Here is a 26,758-nt window from a genome sequence, read left to right on the forward strand (position 1 = left end):
CACTCTAAATTTTAGTTTTAGAAAACAGAGAAGAGTCGTCAGATTTAATCAAGTTGACAATATACTGAAATCAGTATGTCCTTTGAAAATCGGAAAACGGCTGATTATAGAATATAATTAGACGTGACATCGTCCATCATAATTATTTTAGCACCTAATGATAACGTCAGATAAATCAGAGGGACCAACCAAACTAATGATTTTGAGTATTGTGTCCCTTGGTTTATATATACAGTCGCTCATAAATTAATGAATTATATCATCCCTCTCAATACAGATGTATTTTGAGTAATTATCTGTTACATTTAGCTAATCAATCTATTATGTCTAATATCAATAATTAAAAATATTAATTTAGAGCAACTATGCATTAATAGATCTAAATTGATTATCTTTATAAGAAAATATAATTTTAGACTGTAATGTCAACAATACAAATCTTAGTAGTGTTATTTAACTTACTTTGATAACTCACTTGTCGCAACAGAGATTAATCAACACAAAACATAAAAGTTTGAGGCAAACTATGGGACATGTCGAAAATTGTGTGATAATATTCTCCCATGAACTAAAATAAAAGTAGACTTTTTGTTGGTCGGAATTAAAATAGATTAGTTTAACCAACCCATCCCCATTCGTGGGGCAGCGATAATCAACAATTAACTAACGAAATCTTATTGATTATTGCTTTATTATTGCCGCCTTTGAATCATACATCATAGGAACAGAGAGTTGTTGGTTTGACTAAACATATGATTAATTAAACTGCATATTAGGAGTACCTTCGACAAAAATACATTAATTGTGTGATCCTTGTAATATTATATTGAAAGAATCGTATGAACACTGAAATTGAGATTTGAAAACCTTAATTAACGTCCCAAGAAAAGATTAGATAGACTATAGAAAAGAGGTAAAGACCATTTATACATTAACTGTAAAATCATTATATATTTCAAATGTCATAGAACAAAGCCAAAAGCTATTACAAAATTTTGTCAACTCTCTCTATTATACCGTCAATATTTACAATACTGCCCTCTCCTCCACTAAATCATCGAATTTTCCATATTTGCTCCAAAGAACAAGAATTTGCTAAACGATATAGAGAGGTCTGATCGAAAACAAGTCAAACCCTTAACCGATTCATCCACAATCTCGCGTCGAATCAAACCCGATCCGCCCGGCCGGTTAAGCTCCAAACATCACGATTCGTCTCTCTCCAACACATGAAAGCTTTTTATACATAAAAGATTGAGAATGAATCTTGAGGATAGAGAAGATCTCAATCGTGCCAACAAAGTAGCATGACGACACATCTTCGAATGATGTAAAGCTTAGCTCTTTGTTCTTTAAGAACAGCTCCAAGTCCTTTACTCGATACTCTTCTCTTTGAACCTCCCATCTTCATCTTCGATATATCGATCAACTTTGGCAAAAACAAAAACAAATTTTTCTTCTCTTAGGGTTTGAGATATGTAACAGAGGATAAATGAAAATGAGGATACAGAGAAGAAGAGAGTCTTTTTTATAGAAGAAGAGAACGATTGAAACGTGACCCTACACACTTCTTTTTCACTACCCACTTGTGTGTTTTTTTGCGTTATTGCAATTTAATTATCATTGAATATTGAATGATTTATATGGTCACAGTTTCACAAAACCCCCAAACATATATGCCCTATTTGTCCCCGTTGTTGGTATGTATCATGGCACACATGCAAGCCACGTGGTGGATTAATTTATCTATTTTGGTTGTAATTCTCTTTTTTTTTTTTTTGGAAAGAAGTTGTAATAATTTTTTTTATTTTTTTTCAAAGCTGTAATTATCTAATTATTACTTTGAGAATTTTTCAAACAGACGAAAATGGGTTCTGTCCTTCCACCTATAGATGTTATATTGCTTCTAGATTAGTAGTTTTTTCTCTGGGAATCAAGGGTTAACGATCAAACGAGGTTTAATTACAAACGCTCACAACAAACTAGCTGGTGGTTTTATTATTTTATTTTTCTTACCTATGTTTTATTGGTTATATACAGAAAATTTTGTCACTATTTTTTTAAAAAGAATTAGTGCATGAAATAGATATGGGCATATCTCAATGCACATATTTGTCTTTATAGAAAATACTAGATTTTTTTTTTCAGTAACGCCTTCTTTTTTCTTTGCAGATGCAAATGGAGTGGCCGAATCATTCTCTTTTTTTATGCAATATATGTTTTTAACTATTAAAAAGAAGAGAAAACAACTATAGTATTTGTTTTGCAAATCATAGTTTTATTTATTTTTAACTAAGTTTATTTAGATTTTGTCGTGGATTACATCAGGATCCAAATATTTATTTTAGGGAAATTGTTAAAAATACTCATTTTGGTGTGCCCCTTTTCAAAAATGCCCATTTTCAAAAATGCCCCTTTTAGATGTCCATTTTCAAAATGCCCCTTTTTAAATCTGAAATTTTTATAAAGTTTTATTAGGTTTATAAGGTACTTATGGATTGTAACTACTACTTGAAGACTCGATCCACGTATTTATAAGGTTTTATAAGGTGTTTTTAAAGGTTTTACAAGTTATTTTAAATGATTTTTAAGGTTTTTCAAAGGTTTTACAAGATATTTTAAAATTTTTTATAGACATTTAAAATGCATTTATAAGGTATTTATAAAGTATTTATAAGATTTTAGATACATAGAAATGTAGTTTGTGTATGTTTTAATAATATTGCATACATATTTGGATAAATCTTATATTTTTAAGAGCATTTTTTATAAGGTTTTAACAAAAAGGTATTTTTGAAAAGTTGCATTGAAAAAGTGGCATTTTGCAAAAAAAAAAACCCTTTATTTTATCCTATTATTGTAACAAATTATACTTTCAACTTTTTCTAATTTCGGTAGAATTGTAATTAAATGTTTTTTTATAACAGAAGCTTCTAAAAAAGTTAGATAGATATGTTCAGCGTAGCCGGAGAAAAAGATTGAATTATTTAAGTATTAAAAAAACTTCGAGAATCCTTACTTCGAGAATCCTTACTTGACTTTGGCAAAAAACAAAAAACAAAAAAAAAAACATCGAGAAGAGTTTCAAACTCAGATCCTAAACATTTTTTTTCTTCCAGATCCTATACATGCAAAGACACTATACTGCAAATAAAAGTCGTGCATCTGATTTTCTTATGTCGTATATGAAAATCAATAATGATAGTTTCTAAAAAGCAGACTTTTCAAATCACTAAAACAGATATTGCCGTCGATTGATAATTAACGTCTCATACCATATAACATGATGATATCCAAAAATATCGGCGAGTGAAGGATAATATATTTATAATTTATTAGGTTGTGACCACAGTCAAATTTTGTGGATGATATAAATAGTTGGTTTTTCATAAATCATTTAAATATATTTATTTTACAAACGGGTTGGATCCACGTCAGTGTTCCAATCTTTTAGACCTTCCACGCACAATTTCAAATTCTATGGTGTGCTGTGATGTAAGAAATTAAATTCTCTTTTACTTGCTCAATTATAAATTTCAGTTCAAAACTTATTTTAACTAAACACAGCTATATATTCATTCTAGACTTGTATTATTCTCTTATTATCAATGTACATTACCTGACAAAATAGTTAATATTATAGTCAAAAATATTATTTTTAATAGAATGCACGTATGTACGTATTTGAGTATATATAGTCTATTTAGTAGAGTTCATCTAGAACTATTCGTTATGCAATTCAGTATTCGTAAACTTGTTATCAAAACAAAGTGTCCAACGTTAATGAATTACGACTTCAAAATATTTGTCTTTTCATATGTACATGTTGACTCTTGTAAAGTGTCCATGACGTGGCGTGGATGTTGAGATTCGTTTAGTGAGAATGTGTCATTAATCAAAGAATGCGTTAGGTGACGACGATTACTATAATAACTCCTAACTAATTGGTCTTCTGGTGGCGCACGAATTAATTTATGATTATACCAAATAAATGATAGAGCATATACTTTCAAATTCAGATATAATAAATATTTCGTCCGTGAAGATTGATTTTTCCATTATACTCTTTATTGTTTGCTAATTGTTTCACTTTTTTTAAGTTTGATGCACTACTAGTTTAAGTTTAATAAATTATATAAGAAAAATAAAATTTAGAGTTGAAAACCAAATTTTAAAATCTTATTATCTGCTTAAAAATCGTCCAAGTATCCAGTTGTATATGACTTACTACTGATTAAATATTCGATCTAGGCCTTAATTCGAATACAAAGTCGAGTCAAAGGGTAAAAAATTGGAACTTTGCTAATAATAAGACTCACAAACAAATAATACAAATTGTTAACTAGACAAATAAAGAATTGTGGGCTTCTTGGATAAATCAAAGCACTTATAAGGGTTCTTACTTCTTAGCCTTCTTCGTAACCTTTAAAGTTAAAATCGGCCCCAATGTTCAAAACCTATCATTGGCCCAACTACATTTAGATGTGATATATAACTTTCATCACACACCAACAACTTATACTTATTTTTGATTGGGATCATCGTAATTCATAAATATACGAATATTATTTTGGTTTACTTAAGGTCGGACAATTCTGTTCAAAAACCTGGTTACTTTCCCTGTATTATGTCATACTAATTAGATCTGTACAATCTATTTCGTACGCATAAACATTACGACATCTATCATAAACGTACCCACATAAGAACTTCTAGTTCATAATGAAGAGATGGTAATAGTTTGCGTATATTCTGAAAACTCAAAAAATCCGAGATCCATCGGTTTGGCATTTTACTAATGATATCGCCAAGATGATCTTAAATCGATGAGAATCTAAACTAGTACTGTCAAATGTCAAAACCACTCTCTAATCTAACCATCAACTTGCTCTTCAAATTAGAGAAATAAATTATAAATTGAAGTAAAACGAAGTCAAGAGGGAGACACATCTCATTGTAACTCATCGTTACATAGACATAGCTCTTTTTGTTAAACACATACATTTCAATCGATCCTGTCTTAACTCTTCTCGTTCACTTTCTTCTTTTCGATTAGACGATTACACTTGCCTGTAAAAATTAACAATTATCACATGAATGGTTATACACCGTCGGATCAACACCGACCACCTCTTCGATCATCTGCCACGTGGCTTCACCCACGCGTATTTTATTACCGCCGATCAAAATAGCTTTCTTCCACGTCAGCAAAACACAGCCGCGTCTTCCTCACCGTCCGATGTGACAATCAGCTATCAGAGATCAACGGTGAGTACCGAAACAGATCATACGGAGCCCATAACGAATCCAACGGACACGGTCGTCTCGAGTCAAGCCTTAGCCATGGTTTCCCTTTCCCGCTCCAATGCAACAAACTCACCGGACCTGGATGCAGATTCCGGCACAGCCCCTCCAAGTTATCACCGCCAAGACCATGCTGATTCCACCTATGCTCCACCGGCTCAACATCTCCGGCGAATACAAGCAGAAACGGAGGCAAAGATCCCAATTCATAAATACGATGTCGTTTTTGAATCCTCATCCATGTCTCAAGCTTCACCGTGACTCTCCTCTCTCTCCATTTTCCGAGATCAATCACCATCACTCCGGTGTTGAAATAACACGGTCTCCTTCCTTTCAACGCCGCTTTGAAACCTTGACTCGACCAGAATCTTGAAGTGAAGTAATTAGTGAAATTCGCGTGACAGTGCTCTGGAGCTCCGACGACGTGACGACGTAGATCGATTCTCCAGAGTTTTGCCACGTCGTCGACGACAACGAGATCGGAGTCGAAGTAGATTATGCGGTGGACGGCGATTGGGAGGAGATCGGCGAGGTAGATCCGAGCGTAGTTTAAAGGTTGGTCTAAAGCACGACGAATCGAGGAAGAGATTTTGCTACGGACGAGGTTAGGGTCAAAATGGTAAATTTGGTATGTTAGGTAAGGGAATGTTGATGAGATTATGCGGCGGAGATCGGCGCTGCGACGGTGAGTGGCGATGAAGTGGAAAACGATGTTTTCAGGACAAGAAGCGTGTTGGAGAACGGAGAAGACGCCAGCGACTGAGCCACGGAGGTAAATAGCGTCGAGAGTCATAGCGATGTGGATGATTGAAGGATTGTGATCGCGATCCGACGGTGACCAAGCTGTTCTGGAGCATTCTCTGCCGTTTCGAAACGCCGGAGCTTCTCGAAATGTGGGGAGGTCAGTGAGAGTGACTGTGGCGCAGCTAATCGCGATTGGTAAGAGTAGGAGAAGACATAAACGCAAACGCAGGGAAGACATTTTTAGTCTGTGAGTGAGTGGAGACAAGAGAGTGTGAAAGAGAAGGCTTTTTCTGTCGGTGTTAATGGCGGATTAGGGGTAGTTTTGACATTTTGAGACTTATTTAGTTATTTTGGTTAATTGCTAATTTGTCAAGGAGATTCCTTGTGATAAAAAAGTTTCATTATGAAAGTTAGTGCTTTTTGGGATATATTTTTAACAATAACTATGAGTCTCCGGTGATTTTGAAACTACGTACGAAATGAGTACTGCGACTAGCGAGGGTAGGATTGTCTGTTTCGCAGATTAGATAATTCTGTTTTCACGTGTTAAACATGTTGACCATGTTGGCTAGACTTCTATTAATCGGACGGTTGTAAATCATACGGTGTAGAATCTGACTTAAATGAGAAAGATAAATCAATTGGTTCAGCGTGATTGAAGAGCGCGTGTATACACGCACCAATAATAGTCGTGGAGATTTTTAACCCTTGGTTCGAGTAAAATAAGTTTTTTACTACAGAGAAACTTATATCTCAAGAACATTGTTATTCATTGCACCAAAAGCAGTCATGTTATATCACTTATCATCATTTTATTTTCTTTGTTTTTTTACATGATTTTAAATACGACAAACGTATTCTTCATAGAAGGCAAATATATCTGATAATAGTATAATACTGATATAGAGTATAGACTGATTAAGAAAAAAAAAAAAAAAAAGGAGATGGGCTTTATCACTTTAAGTAAGTACAATCCCCAGTTAGATATCACCACCATTAATGCATTTCTCTCAGCCACTTGTATGCCATAAATGATACCAAATCTAATTTGGTTATTGCAGAACGGTGAGCCATTTTTATCACTAGTGAAAAAGTAAATTTGTTTTTTTTCATTCGAAGAAACCACATTCGAAGAAACCACAAGACTACTTCATTGGTCCATGATGAATAATGAATAGTATGATGCGAAAATAAAGATGAAAGTTGCAAACACAAATGTTTGGATGTTTTTGCTTTGTTAAAGGAATATTAGCCTTCATAGATTCTTTTCCTCACTCTTCCCAATTTTCATATCCACTTAAATTTGTTTTAAACTGTAATGTCATCATGTTTTTGAATATCACATGTCTACAGTGTAACGATACAAAAATTCTTGGATTTTCAAAATAGATTTTGAGAATGTTCAATATTTCATCAAAACTATGGTTATTGGTTAAGGCGCAGTTGTGACTGTTCCATCCTAACGAGCAATATGTATCAATTGAGCTTAAACATGTAAAAATACAAATTAATATATCGGTAGAAAGGTCCTCCTCCTCTTTACTAATTCTATCCACGTAATTGAAATCGAGGTTCTACGAACATGTTTAAACCCATTGTGCCATACTGCCGTTATTATTTTTAAAAATCTAAATCCCCCGAATGATGTAGAAAAGTCAGATCCCACCGACACAAAAACACAAATCCCTCATCAATTATTTTCATTATAAAACTAGGGACAGACAAAAGTGGATAACCTATCAATTTTCTGTCTCATTAGCTTTTACACCATATTCAAATTTTAATATTTCCATATGGCTTACTATTACTAACACAAACTTAACAAATGGATCAAATATTGCCTTATTTAGAGGGAGACGAATAATTAAGAGGTAATAGGATATAACAAAAATGATCGTTCTACTTCTACAAATCTAATAAGTAAAATCTTTTAATGGGAGTGGTGATTTTTTAGAAAGATTAAAAAGGATGCAAATTATTCATGGGATGAATATTGATTATTGAATCTTATTCTCCGACTCTTAACGAAAGGGGGAATGGCATAACAAATTGGAAAAAGTTGTGTGTTTGAAAAATACTTCTATGTACTGAATATCTTTCCTTCTTTGTGTTATGTATGTGTGTTGTCAGGCCTGAAACTTAAATTAAGCCCAATCTTGTTGTGTCTGTGAAGCCCAATTCAAAATGAACCCACAAAGTGAGAATAAGCATCCCAAATGGAGGATAACAAAACTTTAATCACCTTAACCGAGTTCTACGTACGAAATACTTTTTCATTGACTTCAGAAAAAAAAAGTCTACACTTAATTTATCGTAGTCTATTTGCATTTTTTTAAAAAGGATTAACGTAGACGTAGTCTTTTCTACTATAAATTTGACTTTTTAATGTCGGGGAAATATTCAGAAAACAAATATAACAAGAATTGTAATCTCGTTTAAGTAATTGAATATTTCTAGTATGATAGAAGGAAGGAAAATTTGTCCATGTGAAGATTCTTAAATGCAACAAAGAAAAGAAAAGCAAAATAGTTTGACGAAATTTGAAAAGTCAAATGGAGTGTACAAAGGGCATATTTTAGGTCGACCGTGAAGTTCCCGCTACGTACAAGTCGGTACAAATCATTCTTGCCTGTATTAAGGTTTTTATTTTTAATTTTTAGTTGAACAAAATCTAATGTGCGCTACAACCGTACATGTTTTGTTTTACAATTATTCCATTAAAAAAATGGGAGAATGAATGATTCTTTTTTGAAAAAAGTGGTTTTCTAATCATTAATCTATTATTTTTGGGAATATCAATCTTCGTAATTTTATTACAGCAAATCGGTTCTACTGTATTATCTATATTGCTTGTGTGCATGGAGTTTTTTTAACAACGATTCCACAACGTTTGGTAAATGAAAAGATATTGGTAAAAGAGAAACAAATTATAATAGAAATAGTTAAAACTTTCAAATCCAGAAAATCGAATAGATTAGAGCAAATACTAGCAAGACCGTGCAAACTTGTTTTTGTTAAACACTTATATCGTTGAATATGGATTGTATGTTCTTCTTTAGAATAAATGATCTAACTTTCTGTTGGGACTTCACAGATGTTCTATGAAAATTTTCCATATATACACATATTTTATATCTATCCCTACAGTGCCGGTCCGACGTTTACTAAGACCCTAAGCAAGAAATTTTTTTCCCCCTTTTTAAAATGCTATTTAAATTCTTACATAATAGTATAATACCAACTATTTTTTCTTCAACTCAAACTAAAGAAATAGAAGTTCAAAAATATAAGAAAAACATAAAGCATCAAAACCAAACAAAACAGAAGTTCAAACACCAAAAAACCCTAACTCAATATCGCAAACTATAGGAAAGATCAATAGTTTTTGCTTTGCTTTGTATAATAACTAAAAATAAATCAAAACTGTAAAAAAAAAAAAAAAACTTAATGGGCTATAAAACTGTTCATTCAGGCTACGCCTACACATGCATATTAACATTATAATTGTATATTAGTGAATTATCATTGATGGATGAGACAAAAAAAAAAAGTCATAAAATATATATATATATATATATGCAAAGCTGGCAGATAGACTTTGATGGATTAGAAGGAGGAGACTTTTATAGAGATTGGTGTTATGTGAAAATTATAAAGAAGAGCAAGTGGGTACATTCTTTTAAGATCAATGACCCATCCTCTTATTTTGTTTCTAAGAGCAATATTATTGGGAATTTGTTAACTTTGGTTCTTAATAATTTTTTAATATTAAAATTGTTTTTAGCTAATACGTAAGATTTACTTCTTACAAACATTTTTGGCTCTTAGATAAGAAATCTTTCTTACCAATAATAATTATTTGCCATTTAATTAAATACTTTTTAATACTTAAGATTTACCTAAGATTTTTCTAAGAGCCTATTAATAATCATGGTCTGTAGTTATAAACAAACTAAAATCACATATAAAACATAGCATTAATATTATCTTTATCTAAAGTTCCTGTCTTAAACTCTTAATCATACTGATATGGGTTGGTAGTTGGTACCAAAGAATTAAATAGTAACTAACTCTAATGAGGAATCAATTACGAATAAAGAACTTATTTTGATGGCTTTTATAGAATTTGCCATTTTATCAAAAAAATTTGAAAATTGTCATTTTCTTGTAAACAAAAACACAAATTTACACATAATGCTTGGGTTTATTAAGTGGGATTATTGTTTAAAATGCCATTTTTTTGGAAAAACTTACGAAAATGCCATTTTTTGAATAGTTTACGGATTTTGCCATTTTTTAACACTTGAAATGTACGTATTTATGATTTTTTTTTGTAAAAATACGTACTTTATACCAAATACTAACCCTAAGAACAAATGGAACAGACTAAACCCAAACATAACGAGTGAAACGCATGTTAAATCATATTTTTGGAGCTTGAAAAAAGGCAAAATCCACAAATGCCATTATAAAAAATGGCAAAATCTGTAATTAATTCTTATTAAGTTCCTGTTTTTTGTAGGGTATAGTTTTTGTTATAAAGTATATGTTTTATGAAATTATTTTTCCAAGTTTTTAGTTTTTAAAAATGGCAAAAATGGCAAATTTGAAAGAATGTTGAGAAAATGGCAATTTTGAAAAATGGTTGAGCAAAAATGGCTTTTTAGATAATAATCCCCTCTAATGAGTGGTGATCTTTCTTATTATTTTTTCTATGTAAAACATTTTTTTTTTGGCAAAGAGTGTTTCTTATTAATTTAGAAACGAAAGCATACAAACGAATTTGTAATCGTATTTACTTTTCTTTTTCTCTTTGTAATTTCGTAATTATAGAGTCTCTACTCTATCTATGTAACATTTCGCCGTGTTCATTAAAAATAAAATTGCAATATATACGTTGATATTGGCACATATATGTTACATATTTCTCCCGGACTAAAATTTTTGTTAAAAATATGTAACATATATGTACCAATATCAATGTATAGATTGTAATTTTATTTTTAATGAACACAGCAAAAAGTTCCATGGATAGGAATTAGGATGGTGATCCTATAATTACGAAATTACAAAAAAAATAAAGTAAATACGATTGCAAATTCGTTATTCTTTTGGTCTGAAAATTTCTGAATAAAACTAAATTTTCTAAAATTCGTTGAGACTCATGTAAATATATCAATCAATCAAAAATTGAATAAAACTCTAGTTATAAATCTATGTTGCATCACGATATATAAACTCTCCAAAGTCGCTGAAGTAATAATGTAAGTGTCAAAAAAAAAAAAAATTAATGTAAGTGTCGAACGTTCTTTACTTCTTTTAAGTTATTGACTCGTCATGCTTTTGGATTAATTTGTCAACTCTTTGTTATTTTCTATTTCTTTCTTTATATCTTATACTTTTCTGATTTATTTATCGTTACTTTTCATGTGCATATAGATACAAAAAACCGCGACTTTGCTTTTGACGTCTCCGACCTCTTCTATGTTTGACTATTCGAAGATTATAAGGTAATTTAGCTCGAGGCATAGAAAGCAAAAAATAAAATTTATTTATTTACTTTGCTCACGACTACTTCCACTATGTAAAGTGAATTATTTGCTTAATTTTGTATAAATTAGTTTAATATTTTCACTTACGAATGATTATTTATTTTTATTTTTTTATAACTCAGGTGATCCTAAAAGTTTTCTAAGCCATGGGGAAACTATATTAAATTGCTCGAATCCCGTGGCCAATGCTACTCGAACCCAGGTGGCGGGAATTACCTCCCTTTACTACTGGACCAAGGCGATTTGGTTATTAATATACTCGAAAACTCGAAAACTCAAATGTACGAACGATTATTAATATACTCAAAAACTCAAATGTACTTAGATATAGCTAATTTTAGAACAAGTACGATAAATGCTAATTCTGAAACAAATACGTTACTACTTAATCATATTAGCCGGAGCCAAACCCCTATATTAAATAACTTAATTGTCATTTTAACAGCGATTTGTGATGTTGGACTCCGTCAAAATCACCGGCGGCATCTGTAACATCATATGGTGTCTTAAAATGGTCGGTCCGTGAATACGTACGTATAAAGATGTCTCTAAGGTTTTAGGAAAATATATACATTAAAAAATCAACATATGTGTTATGTGTCAACAAGTGACGCTGAAAATATAATTGTCTGACTTCCAATTATATACATGCAACAATTGACTTTTGTGTTGCCAAACGGAATAAAAAACCAACTTAGGCTCCGACAGGTAACCATTAAAAAAACAAAAAGAAAAGGAATAAAAAGAACAATACGGAATGGAATAAACAATTTTTGAGGAACGAAAAGGAAAAGATACAGAGAATGAATAAAATGTACTATTATGATGAATGGTAACCAAACATTAAAAATATCTTTAAAGATATATTAAATAATAAATAAATCAAATTTCAATTGAAAATACTAAATATTTTTTATATTTATTTAATTTGAAAATTTGTATTTGAACCTAAAATTTGTGAACTAAATTTATATATATTATTTTAAATAATAATATATAATATTAACATAAAATAAAATTGAAAGAGTAATTTAAAATATATTATTCTTTTACAATATAAACATTTTTAAATTTACTTTACTATTTATATATTTTTCAAGTGAAGTCTTAAGAGTAATTCAACATGAAATTCTTATCAAAATATTTTTTCTGTTAATATATTGTGAAGATATGAAAATTATTATATAATAAAATAAAATATTATTGATAAACTTTATTTTTTTATTTATTTTAAAATAAAAACGATTTTAATATTTGTTCCTTTTTTGTTCCATTTGTTCCTCACCAATTTTGGAGAGGAACATTTTTGTTCTAATGTTCCTCTTTTGGTGAGGAATGTAGAGAAATATGGAAAAAATATTACATGTAAATGGTAAAAATATTGAGGAACAAAGAGGAATATCACATTCCTTCTCATTCTTTTCCTAAATTATGGTTACCAATTGAAGCCTTAATTTGACGGTGAAATAGAGTAAAAGTTACTTATCTCCCCATGTAGCCTGATTTAGATGTAATTAGTATACTTTATACAAATTTTTAACTGCATGAATATAAATACAAATAGAATTATAAACATCTTGTGTATAACTATATATACGAATGTACAATACTGTATACAAATTTAATGTAATGATGAAGTACGGATGAATAGAGGACAGAATTGCAGTACAGTATTTTGGTGAGCTTAATTATCTGCAGTCTGCAACAGTAAAAAAAATCGACAAATTTTACAGTAATATAAATATATATATATATATATATATATATATATATATATATATATATATATATATATTTCTGTTATATTAAATCTTAATATTATTAATAATTAATATTACGAGTCGCTGAACCATTGACGACTTATTTTAATTCTTGCTGTTATAGTCAACATAATTTTATTTTATCCTTCTCTTTTGTTGACTTGGTCGCATATTGTCATGGGTTTCAATGTTTCATGTTGGTACCGTGAGTCTGTCTATTAAACTATCAAGCCATTTTACAACATAATAATAATATTTTCTTAAAGTTACTGAATTCTGGTTCTGTGAAAACTTATTTGATAAAGTGGTCAGGAAAAAAAGAAATTAATTTTATTACACTAGATCAAGACACCATTACACCAATGTGCTGTGTTTTTATAAAATTATAAGATCTTTCTAAGCCGGTTTACAGTGGATAATCCCGCAATCCGGTGACATTTCCCGGTTTAGCTCCTAAGGACAATAACGTCTTTCACTGTCTATAGTCCCATCTGATATCAGCTTCTCAACCAATGGGACGAGTTATGTGCACACAGAGATTGTAAAGCCTACCAACATCTTTCTTTTTTTAAAAAAAAAATCTAAACTTAGTCAACAAAAGCAACTTCGAGTTAACACGAGAAAGAAACTAGCTCGTGAAACTTAACTATATAGTAGTATTTTTTTTTTTTTTTAACATCTATATAGTAGTATTATTTAAAAACTAATTGTTCATGTTACCATAGATTATTATTTATTTTGATTGACATGATTTGTTTGATTTTGTGAGTACATTATTTATCTGATTCGCAATAAACTGACTAGATCGGACAGAGATGGATAGTTTATAGATTTTTCTCATGATCTGAACTAATTACATTTAATTTGAACAAATGAGTGATGTCGTAAGTATTATAACAAATAACAATCGTATAAAATTGTTCAATAACTTGAATTGTATGTCAAAAACATCTTGGTAATAGTATACTTTTTGCCTTCTTCGAATAATATTCAACTCGAACTGTCTATTAATATTTTTTTAATGAAATTGTCTATGAAAATTAGTAGTGTGTGGAGAGTAATGAAAATTTGAATTGCATGTGAACTTCATAGACATTGTTATTTGCTGATCGCGAACTTTCTTCTACGCCAATGTTTTTCAATTCCATTATTAAAGTCCAATCACGATCAGTTGATGTATTTAATTAGTCGTAGGAGATTGCATTATACGTGTATAAAAAAGTTGGTCTTGTTTGGCTCTAATTGGCGTGGTTTACGTGTGAACAGACACAGACAACTTGACGAATCAAAACGCAATAAAACGCGTGACGAATCAAAAAGTTTCTGTGCTCCTTTTTTTTTTTTTTTGAACAAAGTTTCTATTGCTCCTAAAAAACCTTTTTTATTCTCTTAAAGAAAATAAAATTCCATTCTTCCTTTCTACTTTATTTCAGTATCGTGAAAGAAAAAAAAAAAGATAAATCTCTGATTTATTTAATTACTATTATAATGATTACATTACGAGTGTAAATGGTAACATGAAAAAAATATTCAGCCAGATTCAGCAATTCCGCAGTTACCATTTGCATAAAACTAAATTCAGCTGAATTCAGCCAGATTCAACAGTTTGTCCAACATCAACAGATACATAGTATGTTCATTTCAGATAAAATTTGGATTATAGCGATTCACAACTCGAATTAAAATATTTTTGGCTATTAAAAATTACACATCAAATTTATATTTTAAAATAAGTTAGATCATACAAATAGGATATATGAATAATTCATACACATAAAATCATTACCAGAATAAACAAGAGACATATTTATGTTCAGATATCTATAGATAATTTTAATAAATTTTAGATACTTAAATATAATTTTCCAAATTTTTGCAAAAATAACTCATACTTATGCTAAAATAATATTTAAAATATCAAATTAAAAAAAAATTGTTAATCATTATAATCATATTAAGGATTTAAACTACTAGAGAACAATAAAAATCAATAAGATAATCTATACTATATTATCATGTTTATTTTTAAATTAATTTTTCAATAAAACTTTGACAAAGCTTTCTATTAATTAATTATATCTTTTCAATAGTTTAAAAATTAGATTTGGAAGAACAACTCAATTTTGCTATAAATATATTAATTCTAGTATTTATTTATTGGTATAAGAGTTAATTAGACTACTAGATAATTTTATATTTTTCCTTCGTTATTCTATTGATATTCGTAATTATTTGACGATATTTCAGAAAACACACAAAAAAATTCAGCTAGATTCAGCGGTTACCATTTGAAAATGTTAAAATTCAGCTAGATTCAGCTAAAAAATAACTAAAAATTCAGCCAGATTCAGCTAAAAAATTACTAAAAATTCAGCCAGATTCAGCAATTCAGCCGAATTCAGCCAGATTCCTCGGTTACCATTTAGACCCTACAAGACACCTGCTGCTGCCACGCCTTTTATTCGATAAGAGAGATATTTTTTCAACTATCCCAAATATCTAATAATTCTACAATTAATTTTCTGTACCAACAAAAAATATCTAATAATGATGCGTTTTGGGCCGCCACTTGTGCCGGAGACGTTGAAACCAAGGAAAGTATTTGTGATGCTGGTGCAGCTAAATTCCAAATATGAATTTATGGGTCTATTTGTCTTAGTTCTATGTTGAACGCATTATCGTGGTCATTTTCAGAGTTTTGTTTTCTAGCACCGTTGTAATAAAAATCTTTTGGGCATATCTTTTTTTTTCGTTAAGTATAATTAAAATCTTGATTAAAACCGATACTAATTCTTGTAGTTTATGTTGTGTATCTATTAGTCTTGGTCAATAAGGCAAAACTAACCAATACATTTTTTTGTTTGTCAAAGAGAACTAACCAATACATACTACTAAGTTACATGAATTGTTCGACAAATTCTTTGATTATAAACTCATTTTGTTTTTCTTTTGAAAGTATTATGGTTTTTTTAATGCCTAACAATGATCATTATCGGCATCTGATTTGTATAAGATAACATAACTTTTATGCATTCTCTAACCCGAGAACTTATCGAGTTATCTCAAACGTCACGAAAGAAAAAGGACGATGAACATAACACATATTATATTATATTATCCATCTGTATATTTAGACATATATTTTAATTCATTAACTAAATCTGTTCATGTGACAGGATTCACCATTATAAGAAGGAGAGATTCGATCTTGTCACGAATCATTATCTGTCCGAAATTGTTTTTTTTTAGCAATATGCATTTATCATAATAATTTTCTTCTTTATAAGTGTCATAAATCTCTTACCTACTGTCAAAAAAAAAAAAAATTCTTACCTTTATATTTTATTTTATTTTCGAAACATTTTTAATCTTTTTGTGTTATGAACTGAAACTCAGAGAAAAATAAAAGTTGTAATTGCAACCGTTTAAATTAATGTTGTATTAGCAACAAACTTTAGTAGTTGTTGGAATGGAACTAACCACGACATTATCCACGCACTTAAAAACATTTTTTTCCCCACATAATATATATCTCTAATACTACTATATATGTATATAAATAACCACTGAGAGTAACCACAATTTCTTGAAATTTTGTCACAAGGTCTTGCATGTAAGCGATATGTCCACACAAACAATCAAACCATTTGAATATCAGGCAATGTGTAAACAATAATGTTATGACAAGTCAATTTTGTTTCAGTTCCTAATTCCAACAGTGTCGGCCAAATAATACCTGAACCGGCCGGTTTTAAAAGCAAGGAATTGAAAGTTAAATGAATTAATTATGTGATATATTACGTGGCATATCGTTGGTAGATGGGGATTAGATGGCGCAGCCATGGCCAATGAGCGATCTTAATTCATTCTAATTAAAGTAATTAATTTATACTATTAGTTACTCTCCAACCGAAAGCGCACGTTCTATGTAGCACCAAACATAGATGGTCGTTTTAAAGCATTATCATATATATATCGTAACGATAATCGCGATGGCTATAAACTAATCGAAAAATATTTCTATGTATATATATAAACACTCGCTTGAGAATTTATTTACTTTAAAAATTAAAAATAACGTTTTGATGATTCGATGATTTACTTTTCTTTAACCAAAAAAGAATGAGAAAAATATCGTTTAATAGCCGAACTTTAAAAAAATGGCCGTTTAATACGTAAATTTGTTATATGGCCAATTTAAACATGAAGTAAATGTTGACCGGCCAATTTAAACATGAAGTATTCGTTGACTAGGCCAAAAACCACACGCCGTTATCTGTCATTAACAGATCCAATAACAGCCGTTAACGATTCCGTTATTACCTAAAACGACGTCGTTTTGGGCTTTCCGATCTCCACCAGAAATCGCCGGAAACATAATCGCATCTTCCACCGACGAGTGACCTAACCCTAAAAGATGTCCGATCTCATGAACCGCCACCGATTCAAGATCCACCACCGACGTCACCGGTAAAACCCGACGGCTAATTTCACCGTTAGAGATCAACCAATCCTCATCACCGTCTAAATGTAACATCCCCGTAGGAGGAGATGAAGCGTGCGCTAATGTCCCCATAGCTCCATCAAACGGCTCTCCATCTCCATGTTCACCGGAGAAAAATCCGATCACTATATCAGCTCCGAGGAGAGACTCAGAGCGCGTGAAATTCAACGGAGTCACCTCCGCCCATTACGTGAAGGCGCGTGCAAACACGCGTTTAACATCGTCGGTTAAATTGTTCTGCGGCACAAACGCGTAAGTCAGATCTCGTTTCCGTTTCGGCCACCGTGGCTTCCCGGGGAAAAACGAGTACCACTTCGTCGTACGAAGCTTTCTTCCACCGTTCATCTCCGAAACTCCGTCGATCGTATCCGGATTCCCGCATCTCGGTTTAACGATTTGCCGTAGAGTCGACTTTGAGATTGAGATTAGTCTAGTAAGTATTGATCGCCGATTGACAGATCCGATTATGTTTCCGGCGATTTCTGGTGGAGATCGGAAAGCCTAAAACGACGTCGTTTTAGGTAATAACGGAATCGTTAACGGCTGTTATCGGATCTGTTAACGACAGATAACGGCGTGTGGTTTTTGGCCTGGTCAACGAATACTTCATGTTTAAATTGGTCGGTGAACGTTTACTTCATGTTTAAATTGGCCATATAACAAATTCACGTATTAAATGACCATTTTTTGAAAATTCGGCTATTAAACGACATTTTTCCCAAAAAAGAATGTTCCTAAATGCATCACCAACGAAAAGTTACATATTTTGTTGACTAATCTAGTAAGATTATGATGCAAATCTTAATGTGGATATATAAAGAGCCATAATTGTTAACTGATAAGTCGATAACCACTTGACATCATCGAAAGTTCGGTTAGTGGAATAATAAAAAATTAGATGGTAGCAATCGAATTTTCACGTTTCTCTATTATTGTCACTCAGTGATGTAATTCATGAAAAGACAACGTATTTATTTATAAAGTTATCAACTACATTGTCGATAGCTCAATAATGTATTTTAATTTTCTTATAGACGAAAATTTATAATCTATACAAACAAAACGTTCATTTATTCGTAATTTTGGAGTGAATAATCTATATCCATAACCTACAAACTTATAGTAGTTCTATATAAACCCTAATGTTCTGATATTCCCTTTTGTGAATAATGAAATACCTCAGTTCCAAGGAAAAATAACTACGTAATTAACTAACTACTAAACCATACAGCGTAATTCATATAAAACCATCAACAGCTAATCCAAATGCAGAAAGTCAATGATGTAAGCAGATCCATCAGCAATTTTTCCAATTCAATTCAGAGTGTAATTTCTTCTTCATTTTCGCTGATTATATTCGTTAATCTTAAGCGAGACTACGTTTTTGGCACATATATATGGAATAATAAATAACAGAATCTATAAATTTTTAAAATAATTAATATATTTTCCGCGATCTTCTGGACATCAGTTTATTGCACCTGAAGAGAAAGAAACCTATACTTTGACGATTATCAGCCATATATCTTCTATTATCATTATTCTTTTGTTAGGGTTTAACTCTTTCCAACGTTTTTTAAGCCTGCCCATCAATTTGATTTGATAAAACTATTTATGTAACGTTTTGTATATTTTATAATTTTTAATTGAGGTATAACCGGTGGCACAAGGTTAGTTAATGTGAAATTTCTAACTTAAAGAGTCAAATATCCATTTGACCAAAAAAAAAAAAAAAGAGAGTCAAATATCCTGAGTTTTAGTGGATATATTTGATGAATGTTGTTGAACATACACATATATATTCACTCCGTTATTTTATAAATGATGTTTTAGGAGAATACATACAAATTAAAAAATCATTTAATTTTTGTTGATTTCTAAATAAAAAACATCATTTATTATCTAATCAACCAATTAAAAAATAATCTGCATAATATAAATCATCAAAACTAATAAAAAACTAATTTATATTGCATTGAAAACTGAAAACATTATCTATTTAAGAATAAAAATATAAGCTTAAAACATCATTTATAAAAGAACGGAGACAGTACCGTTTAAGAGATCAGAATACTCATTATCAAAAGCATTAATCTATTTATACAAACACGTTTTTCTCGAGGCTCACTCATGTAATTACTAAACTAGTACTCTTTGTCTTGTTTTCTGAGTTAGCTGAATATTGAATAGCCAAGCAAGATAAAATAAAATAACTTGAGACAGCATAAGAAATGGTATCGTTGAGTTGGATACAGGTAGGAATCCGAATAAATAATAATTAGCTTTGAAATGCACGAGGAAGATGGAGAAAATTATTATTTTATAATACTAAAGTTACTACTCCAGCCAAAAAAAAAAAAAGAGCTATACTGTATTAGGATGTGATTGGTTGGACTGTATATTTATGGTACAACTAAAAAAAAACTTAAAACTCTAATATTAAACCAATCAACCTTTAGCTTTTTTAAAAAATTTCACAACCCAAAACAATTTTTTTTAGTATTTTTTACTATATTTCTTAAAATTTTTACAACATATTTTTGTGTGCTTTAAGAGTTGTAGTCATTTTTTTTTTCTCTTATATTTAATTATTTCTTTTTTTACTGCATACTAGTGTACATGATAATTTAAATATAAGAAAAAATAATATATTTACAATACTTTTACTAAAGTGACAAAAAATTATATTAATTATATATGTATATATATATATATATATATTTCATTTCATTATTATACAAATTTATATTCTAATATATATTTAAACCAAAAATTGTTTAATGTATTTTGAATATATGAAACTTACTATTTATTATATGTTCCATCAGTTATCTTATGTAATATATTACAAATATTAAATATTCATATACTTAAATTATAAATCTATGATATTGAACTAAGTTTACCAATCATATTTTACTATTAAAATACCTACAGAAAAAAACCCTACACCTACAGCCAACGCATATACAACAAAAATTCTACAGAAAAAAATTACAGATACAGCTCAACCAATCACCCACTTAGTTTATATTACCATTGAGCTGTATAGTCAAATTTTAATTTTAATTGGCTCGCAATGTAAATATTAATTACTTTTATATGTAATTCATAAAAGCTACTCATAAACATGCTTCCTCTCTCTCAATTTATTTATACTTAAATTTTTTTGCAAACAAATTAAAAATTTACAAAATTCTCATTTAATTTATTTCTTTTACATAAAAACATTATTGACTATAGCTAATTCAATCAATAAAAAAATACTAAAAACAATACTTATTTTGCAACAAAAATCTAATACTATGACAAGTCTAGTTTTTTTGGTTAAAAAAAGAAAAATATTTCAAAAGTTTTTTTTTTTGTCGCTATTTGATCGATATATCGTGTGCTACGTTGACAAAAATAGGGACTGATGGAAAATTATTTTACCGACAAGAAAATAATTAAAATATATTAACGAAATGACAAGGCTAAATAAGCTAAAGGACCAAGTTGAGGAAAAATGGGTCCACCTGACGACCAATAACAACTCGTCCGTACTAATAATATCTATTTATACCTATGTTGGATGTTTCAAATTTTTTTAGCATCATAAATCAGATACTCTTTCTTTTAGCACTGTTATTGTTTCTCTATAAATCACAAATATCCAAGGTCTCTTTTTTTTTTTTTCTTAATATATATTTTACAAAAAGTATCGTTTTAAATTTTAATTTTGTTTTACAAAGAAGTTCGTTTTGTGTTTTCAATGCAATTTTAAGACAAATTCTTTTTTTTATCTTATTAATTAGAGAGATATTATTACTTAGTGTATTGATAAAGGGTAAAATTTGTTTACTTTTTTTAATTTGTGTAAAAAATAATAGAATGATACTATTTATTTATAAAAAAGAGGGAGTATCAATTATAGTTTTCTTATAAAGGGTTTAAAATATTATAAAGTTCTGTCACTCTTTTCATATAACAAAACAATTTTAACTAGCTTTGTAATAATTTAACATATGCAATGCAATGCTATAAATTCCAAACAAAAATATACAGAGCCATAACTTTACTCTGATATGATAAAATGAAAAATATAAATAAATGAAATCTTGGTGGTGAAAAATTGAAAATGTGTCTCTTTTATTAGCATAGATTACACTACATTAATAAATAATGTATCACTTTAAAACCAAATTTTCAATTTTGGAGCTCAAATACTTAGAATCATAACAAGAAACATAGATGAGCCCAATCTCTCTCTTACGGAGACAAATTCCATGAGAGAAGAAAACTAAGTGAGGAACAAGTGCCACGTGACAACATACTCAATTTTTTTAATGGAAAGTTCAACCATCTGGTATGTTTTTTTTTTTGGTCCCATACATACCCATATACCTAGAAGTCTAGAAGCATTTACAATTTGTATACATTGAAAAATAGGATCAAATTTGAAATTTTAACTGAATTAAATAAAAATTGATCAATAATATTATTTTTTGGCCCAAGCATCTGTGGTCTAGTGGCAGAGGAAGCTTTGAGAAAAGGTGAAACTCCCAAACCTGAGTTCGATTCTCCTTGGAAACAAAAACACATTTGTTTGGGAAGTCTGTCAGTTGGGCTTTGGCCCAATTGGTTTACCTGGTAGTCAGAAATGCAGGCGGCCTGACTACTCCCTGGCACTTAGTCGGAAGGCATTCCAAACTCGGGATAGGCAGAGTGGTAGCCCGTAAGGGCCTAACCGTTAACACGGTGCACCAGTCCACTATGTAGCACCACGGTGCGTTCCTACCGGGGCCGACCGGATAGCCGATAGGGTTTATTAAAAAAAAAAAAAATTATTTCTTAGTATCAGACCTATCGGTTTAGATGCCCGATTAACTTATATACTGTATATAATACTAGTATCCTAAAAAAAAAAATACTAGTATCTTTTAATGAAAGATATGCTGTAAAACTTTACAAAAAATAGCTAACACAAATTAGTGCCTAGATATAGCCACCGAGTTAAATTTTGAGAAATTTCAACTGAAAAAAATGAAACTAAAAAACGAAAAAAAGAAGACAAAAGTAATTGTCCTGCTGTCAAGAAATGCCCATATTATTATTATTCATCCACACAAGACACGTACGACCATGCCTCTTAGTGATTTGTCATTGGCCCACTTCCCATCCTAGTGGATCAAATTGATAATAAATACTATTATAAATACCAAGAATTCAAATAGAAACCGGCAAATCAATTAATAGATATAAAAACTTAAAAAGGATATATAAACCGTCAACATTTTCTATTGGAGCAGGGAGAGCCAATACAATTCGGATCTCACGATATTATGAAGTTCTCTAATTGGTTCTTTGCATAAAAACTTAAACCTAACTAATGGTAGAACCGTAGAAGAATACTTTCGCAAAGCAACAAACATATCAGATGAGATCGTAAGCTATCCACATCACTTGTTAATTGTCCTCAAACCATATTATATAATGCATACAAATTTATGGTGTAAAATCCTTACGTATTTATTCTCTATAAGAGTAAAACAAACTAATGAAGGCATCGGATTTAATTGGATTTATATTTACCAGTAGAAATACTTGTGATGTTGTCGGTCGTTGGCTAAGTATTTCTTATAAATATATAAGAAATATTTGCAATTAAAATCGTTTTACATCACATACACTCACTTATGAGAAACAAATATAATAAAATGGGATAATTACAAGAACAACAAAAGAGAGAGAGACCTTTTTCAAAAAAAAAAAAAACAAAAGAGAGAGAGATATTCCAAATTCATAAATCTATCGAGCTTCTTCTTTTCTTCTTTTCTATATATACGGAGAATAATCCTCATAGCATTTGTCCAAAAAAAAAAAAAATCCTCATAGCAATACACATTTTTCTTATAAAAGAAACATAGGATAAGATTGAAGAAAGAAGAATAAAAACGTTTGGAAATGAAAAATAAATCCTACGACAGAAAAAAACTAAAAAGAAGATATAAATAACTGTTTATATAATTTTAAAAATCATATCATTAACGAAGAATAACAATCAGATTTGGAGTGGATTTTTTTTGAAAAAAGAGACAACATTTAGCATCAGTAGGATCTTAACATGGTTATCAGATCTAATAATTTGTATATATATTTATTTTTTTTCATATAGTTATTATCGTTACTATAGTATTATAATTTAAATTTAAGCATCAAAACTCAGGGGGGATGAACTTCGCTAAAATGATGTCAATATCTCACGTGGACCCTTTATCCAATCCCTGGCCCACACATGGGTCCCACTTCCCCATGCACACAGCCCACAACATATTCATTTCTATATTTGTTCCTATACTCTTATTTCTTTTGTTACATAAATAATAAAAGGGATACTAACTTATAAGGAATAGTAAGATTGGGGGAAAAAAAAAAAAAAAGGAATAGTAAGATTATTATTGTTTCATGTGTTTTCTTCTATAAGTAACATCAACAGTTCATGAAATAGACCCTAATATAGTAACCTAAATTAAATGCCGTATATTTCAATATGTTTCCACGAAGCTTCCTTTGTGTTTTTTGAGTTGACCCATTACACACACCCATATTACTTCCCATACACCTGCCCATATACTATAATGACTCCCCTCAAACACGCATTCTTACAAATATATTTTTTGTTCTTACAAAAAAAAAAGTGAAAATAAAATAATAATATCAGAAGTGACACTTGCTGTTTCTTATTTCGCTCCCCTCAAGCTCCCTCTCCTTCTTTCTATATATATTATACACACACACGTATACACATATACACAACATAATTCACAACACAACACAAACACATTTCTGATTTCTACGTTGTTTCAAAACATCAAAAAAAAAAAACAAAAAATCTCAGATTAAATGGAAGTGAGTAGCGTAGACGAGAGTACTACAAGTACAGGTTCCATCTGTGAAACTCCGGCGATAACTCCGGCGAAAAAGTCGTCGGTGGGTAACTTATACAGGATGGGAAGCGGATCAAGCGTGGTGTTAGATTCAGAAAACGGCGTAGAAGCTGAATCTAGGAAGCTTCCGTCGTCGAAATACAAAGGTGTGGTGCCGCAACCAAACGGAAGATGGGGAGCTCAGATATACGAGAAACACCAGCGCGTGTGGCTCGGTACATTCAACGAAGAAGACGAAGCTGCTCGTGCCTACGACGTGGCGGTTCACCGGTTCCGTGGTCGTGACGCAGTCACAAATTTTAAAGACGTGAGGATGGACGAAGACGAGGTCGAGTTCCTGAATTCTCATTCGAAATCTGAGATCGTTGATATGTTGAGGAAACATACTTATAACGAAGAGTTAGATCAGAGTAAACGGCGTCGTAACGGTAACGGCAACATGGTTAGGACGATGTTAACGTCGGGGTTGAGTAATGATGGTGTTTCGACGACGGAGTTTAGATCGGCGGAGGCACTGTTTGAGAAAGCGGTAACGCCAAGCGACGTTGGGAAGCTAAACCGTTTGGTTATACCGAAACATCACGCGGAGAAACATTTTCCGTTACCGTCAAGTAACGTTTCCGTGAAAGGAGTGTTGTTGAACTTTGAGGATGTTAACGGGAAAGTGTGGAGGTTCCGTTACTCGTATTGGAACAGTAGTCAGAGTTATGTTTTGACTAAAGGTTGGAGCAGGTTCGTTAAGGAGAAGAATCTACGTGCTGGTGACGTGGTTAGTTTCAGTAGATCTAACGGTCAGGATCAACAGTTGTACATTGGGTGGAAGTCGAGATCCGGGTCGGATTTAGAAACGGGTCGGGTTTTGAGATTGTTCGGAGTTAACATTTCACCGGAGAGTTCCAGAAACGACGTCGTAGGGAACAAGAGAGTGAACGATACTGAGATGTTATCGTTGGTGTGTAGTAAGAAGCAACGCATCTTTCACGCCTCGTAACAACTCTTCTTCTTTTTTTTCTTTTGTTGTTTTAATAAAACAAATTTAATTCCACTTTCGTTTTCTTTATCTGCATCGGTTTCTTCTTTTTTTATACCCAAGGTTCATGAGTTGTTTTTGCTGTATTGATGAACTGTAAATTTTATTTATAGGATAAATTAAAAAGGGTTGTACTTAGAATTTCTCAAGAGTTTCATAAGCATGAGATGATGAGAATGTTTTTACCAAATCTTACCTTGTTTCTTTTCATTTTATGTGTATGGAACTCGTATTTATATGTACGCATTACTGCTTATGGTATTTGCTGCTTTTTGTATGATGATTTGGAGAGTTATTAGAACGTAATATTACAGAAAAAACAAACTTCAACAAAAAAGAACAGTTTGCAGGGTCTGAAACGTATAACCGTATGATATGATAGACCATATACTCCGATCCAAATAATCAAAAAGAAAGATATTAAAAAAAAAAAAAAACCAATGTTATAATTTAAGCTTTTGTAAGATATTATTTTAAGCTTCAGAAGATATTTTTGGTAGAGATCGATTCATGTTGCTGTTAAATAATACTTCCTCCGTTTCATAATATAAAGCGTTTTGGATAAAGTTTTTTGTTTTACAATATAAGTCGTTTTCGAGTTTCGATACAAATTATATATTATTTTAATATTTTATGATTATTTATATTATGCAGTCTCTTTTATGATTGGTTAAACTTTTAAAAAATAGATCTTCTTAGTCGACATGTTTTTACTTAAAACGAGTTATATTATGAAACGGATGGTGTATATATCTATCTATAATTCTATAAATCTATTACTTTTTCGGCTTAACAACTCAATATAGATATTTTGTTTGATCAAAAAGAGAAGATATTTGTTTCTTAAAGTGTTTAAGTTTTCTTTCTTTCTCTGGTTGCGATTATGCGTATCTTTAGATTCTCAAACTAAAGGTATAGGGCGTATAGCTATAATTTCG

At 30.8% G+C, this 26,758-nt stretch overlaps 3 protein-coding genes and 1 pseudogene across 3 annotated transcripts; 1 reads left to right on the forward strand and 3 right to left on the reverse strand.

The window, feature by feature from the left end:
- Positions 1–903: 903 nt before the first annotated feature.
- On the reverse strand, positions 904–1,636 carry LOC9326058. Its single transcript, XM_021015223.1, has one exon. The coding sequence runs from the start codon at positions 1,409–1,411 to the stop codon at positions 1,286–1,288; it is 126 nt and encodes a 41-aa protein (XP_020870882.1). The 5' UTR covers positions 1,412–1,636; the 3' UTR covers positions 904–1,285.
- A 3,253-nt stretch (positions 1,637–4,889) lies between these two features.
- On the reverse strand, positions 4,890–6,470 carry LOC9328797 (probable galacturonosyltransferase-like 3). The gene has a single exon (XM_021014691.1). It carries the CDS (start codon positions 6,284–6,286, stop codon positions 5,249–5,251), a length of 1,038 nt encoding a protein of 345 aa, XP_020870350.1. The 5' UTR covers positions 6,287–6,470; the 3' UTR covers positions 4,890–5,248.
- An 11,193-nt stretch (positions 6,471–17,663) lies between these two features.
- Positions 17,664–18,577, reverse strand: LOC9328798 (annotated as a pseudogene).
- A 5,943-nt stretch (positions 18,578–24,520) lies between these two features.
- On the forward strand, positions 24,521–26,060 carry LOC9328799 (AP2/ERF and B3 domain-containing transcription factor RAV1). Its single transcript, XM_002889950.2, has one exon. It carries the CDS (start codon positions 24,747–24,749, stop codon positions 25,779–25,781), a length of 1,035 nt encoding a protein of 344 aa, XP_002889996.1. The 5' UTR covers positions 24,521–24,746; the 3' UTR covers positions 25,782–26,060.
- The last annotated feature ends 698 nt before the right edge of the window (positions 26,061–26,758 follow it).

Source organism: Arabidopsis lyrata, assembly GCF_000004255.2.
Source record: "Arabidopsis lyrata subsp. lyrata unplaced genomic scaffold ARALYscaffold_1, whole genome shotgun sequence".
Taxonomy (NCBI): Eukaryota; Viridiplantae; Streptophyta; class Magnoliopsida; order Brassicales; family Brassicaceae; genus Arabidopsis; species Arabidopsis lyrata.

What these genes read in the sequence shown, in the direction of transcription:
- LOC9328799 (XM_002889950.2), top strand. Translation starts at nt 24,747, where the DNA reads ATGGAAGTGAGTAGCGTAGACGAGAGTACTACAAGTACAGGTTCCATC.
- LOC9328797 (XM_021014691.1), bottom strand. Translation starts at nt 6,286, where the DNA reads ATGTCTTCCCTGCGTTTGCGTTTATGTCTTCTCCTACTCTTACCAATC.
- LOC9326058 (XM_021015223.1), bottom strand. Translation starts at nt 1,411, where the DNA reads ATGAAGATGGGAGGTTCAAAGAGAAGAGTATCGAGTAAAGGACTTGGA.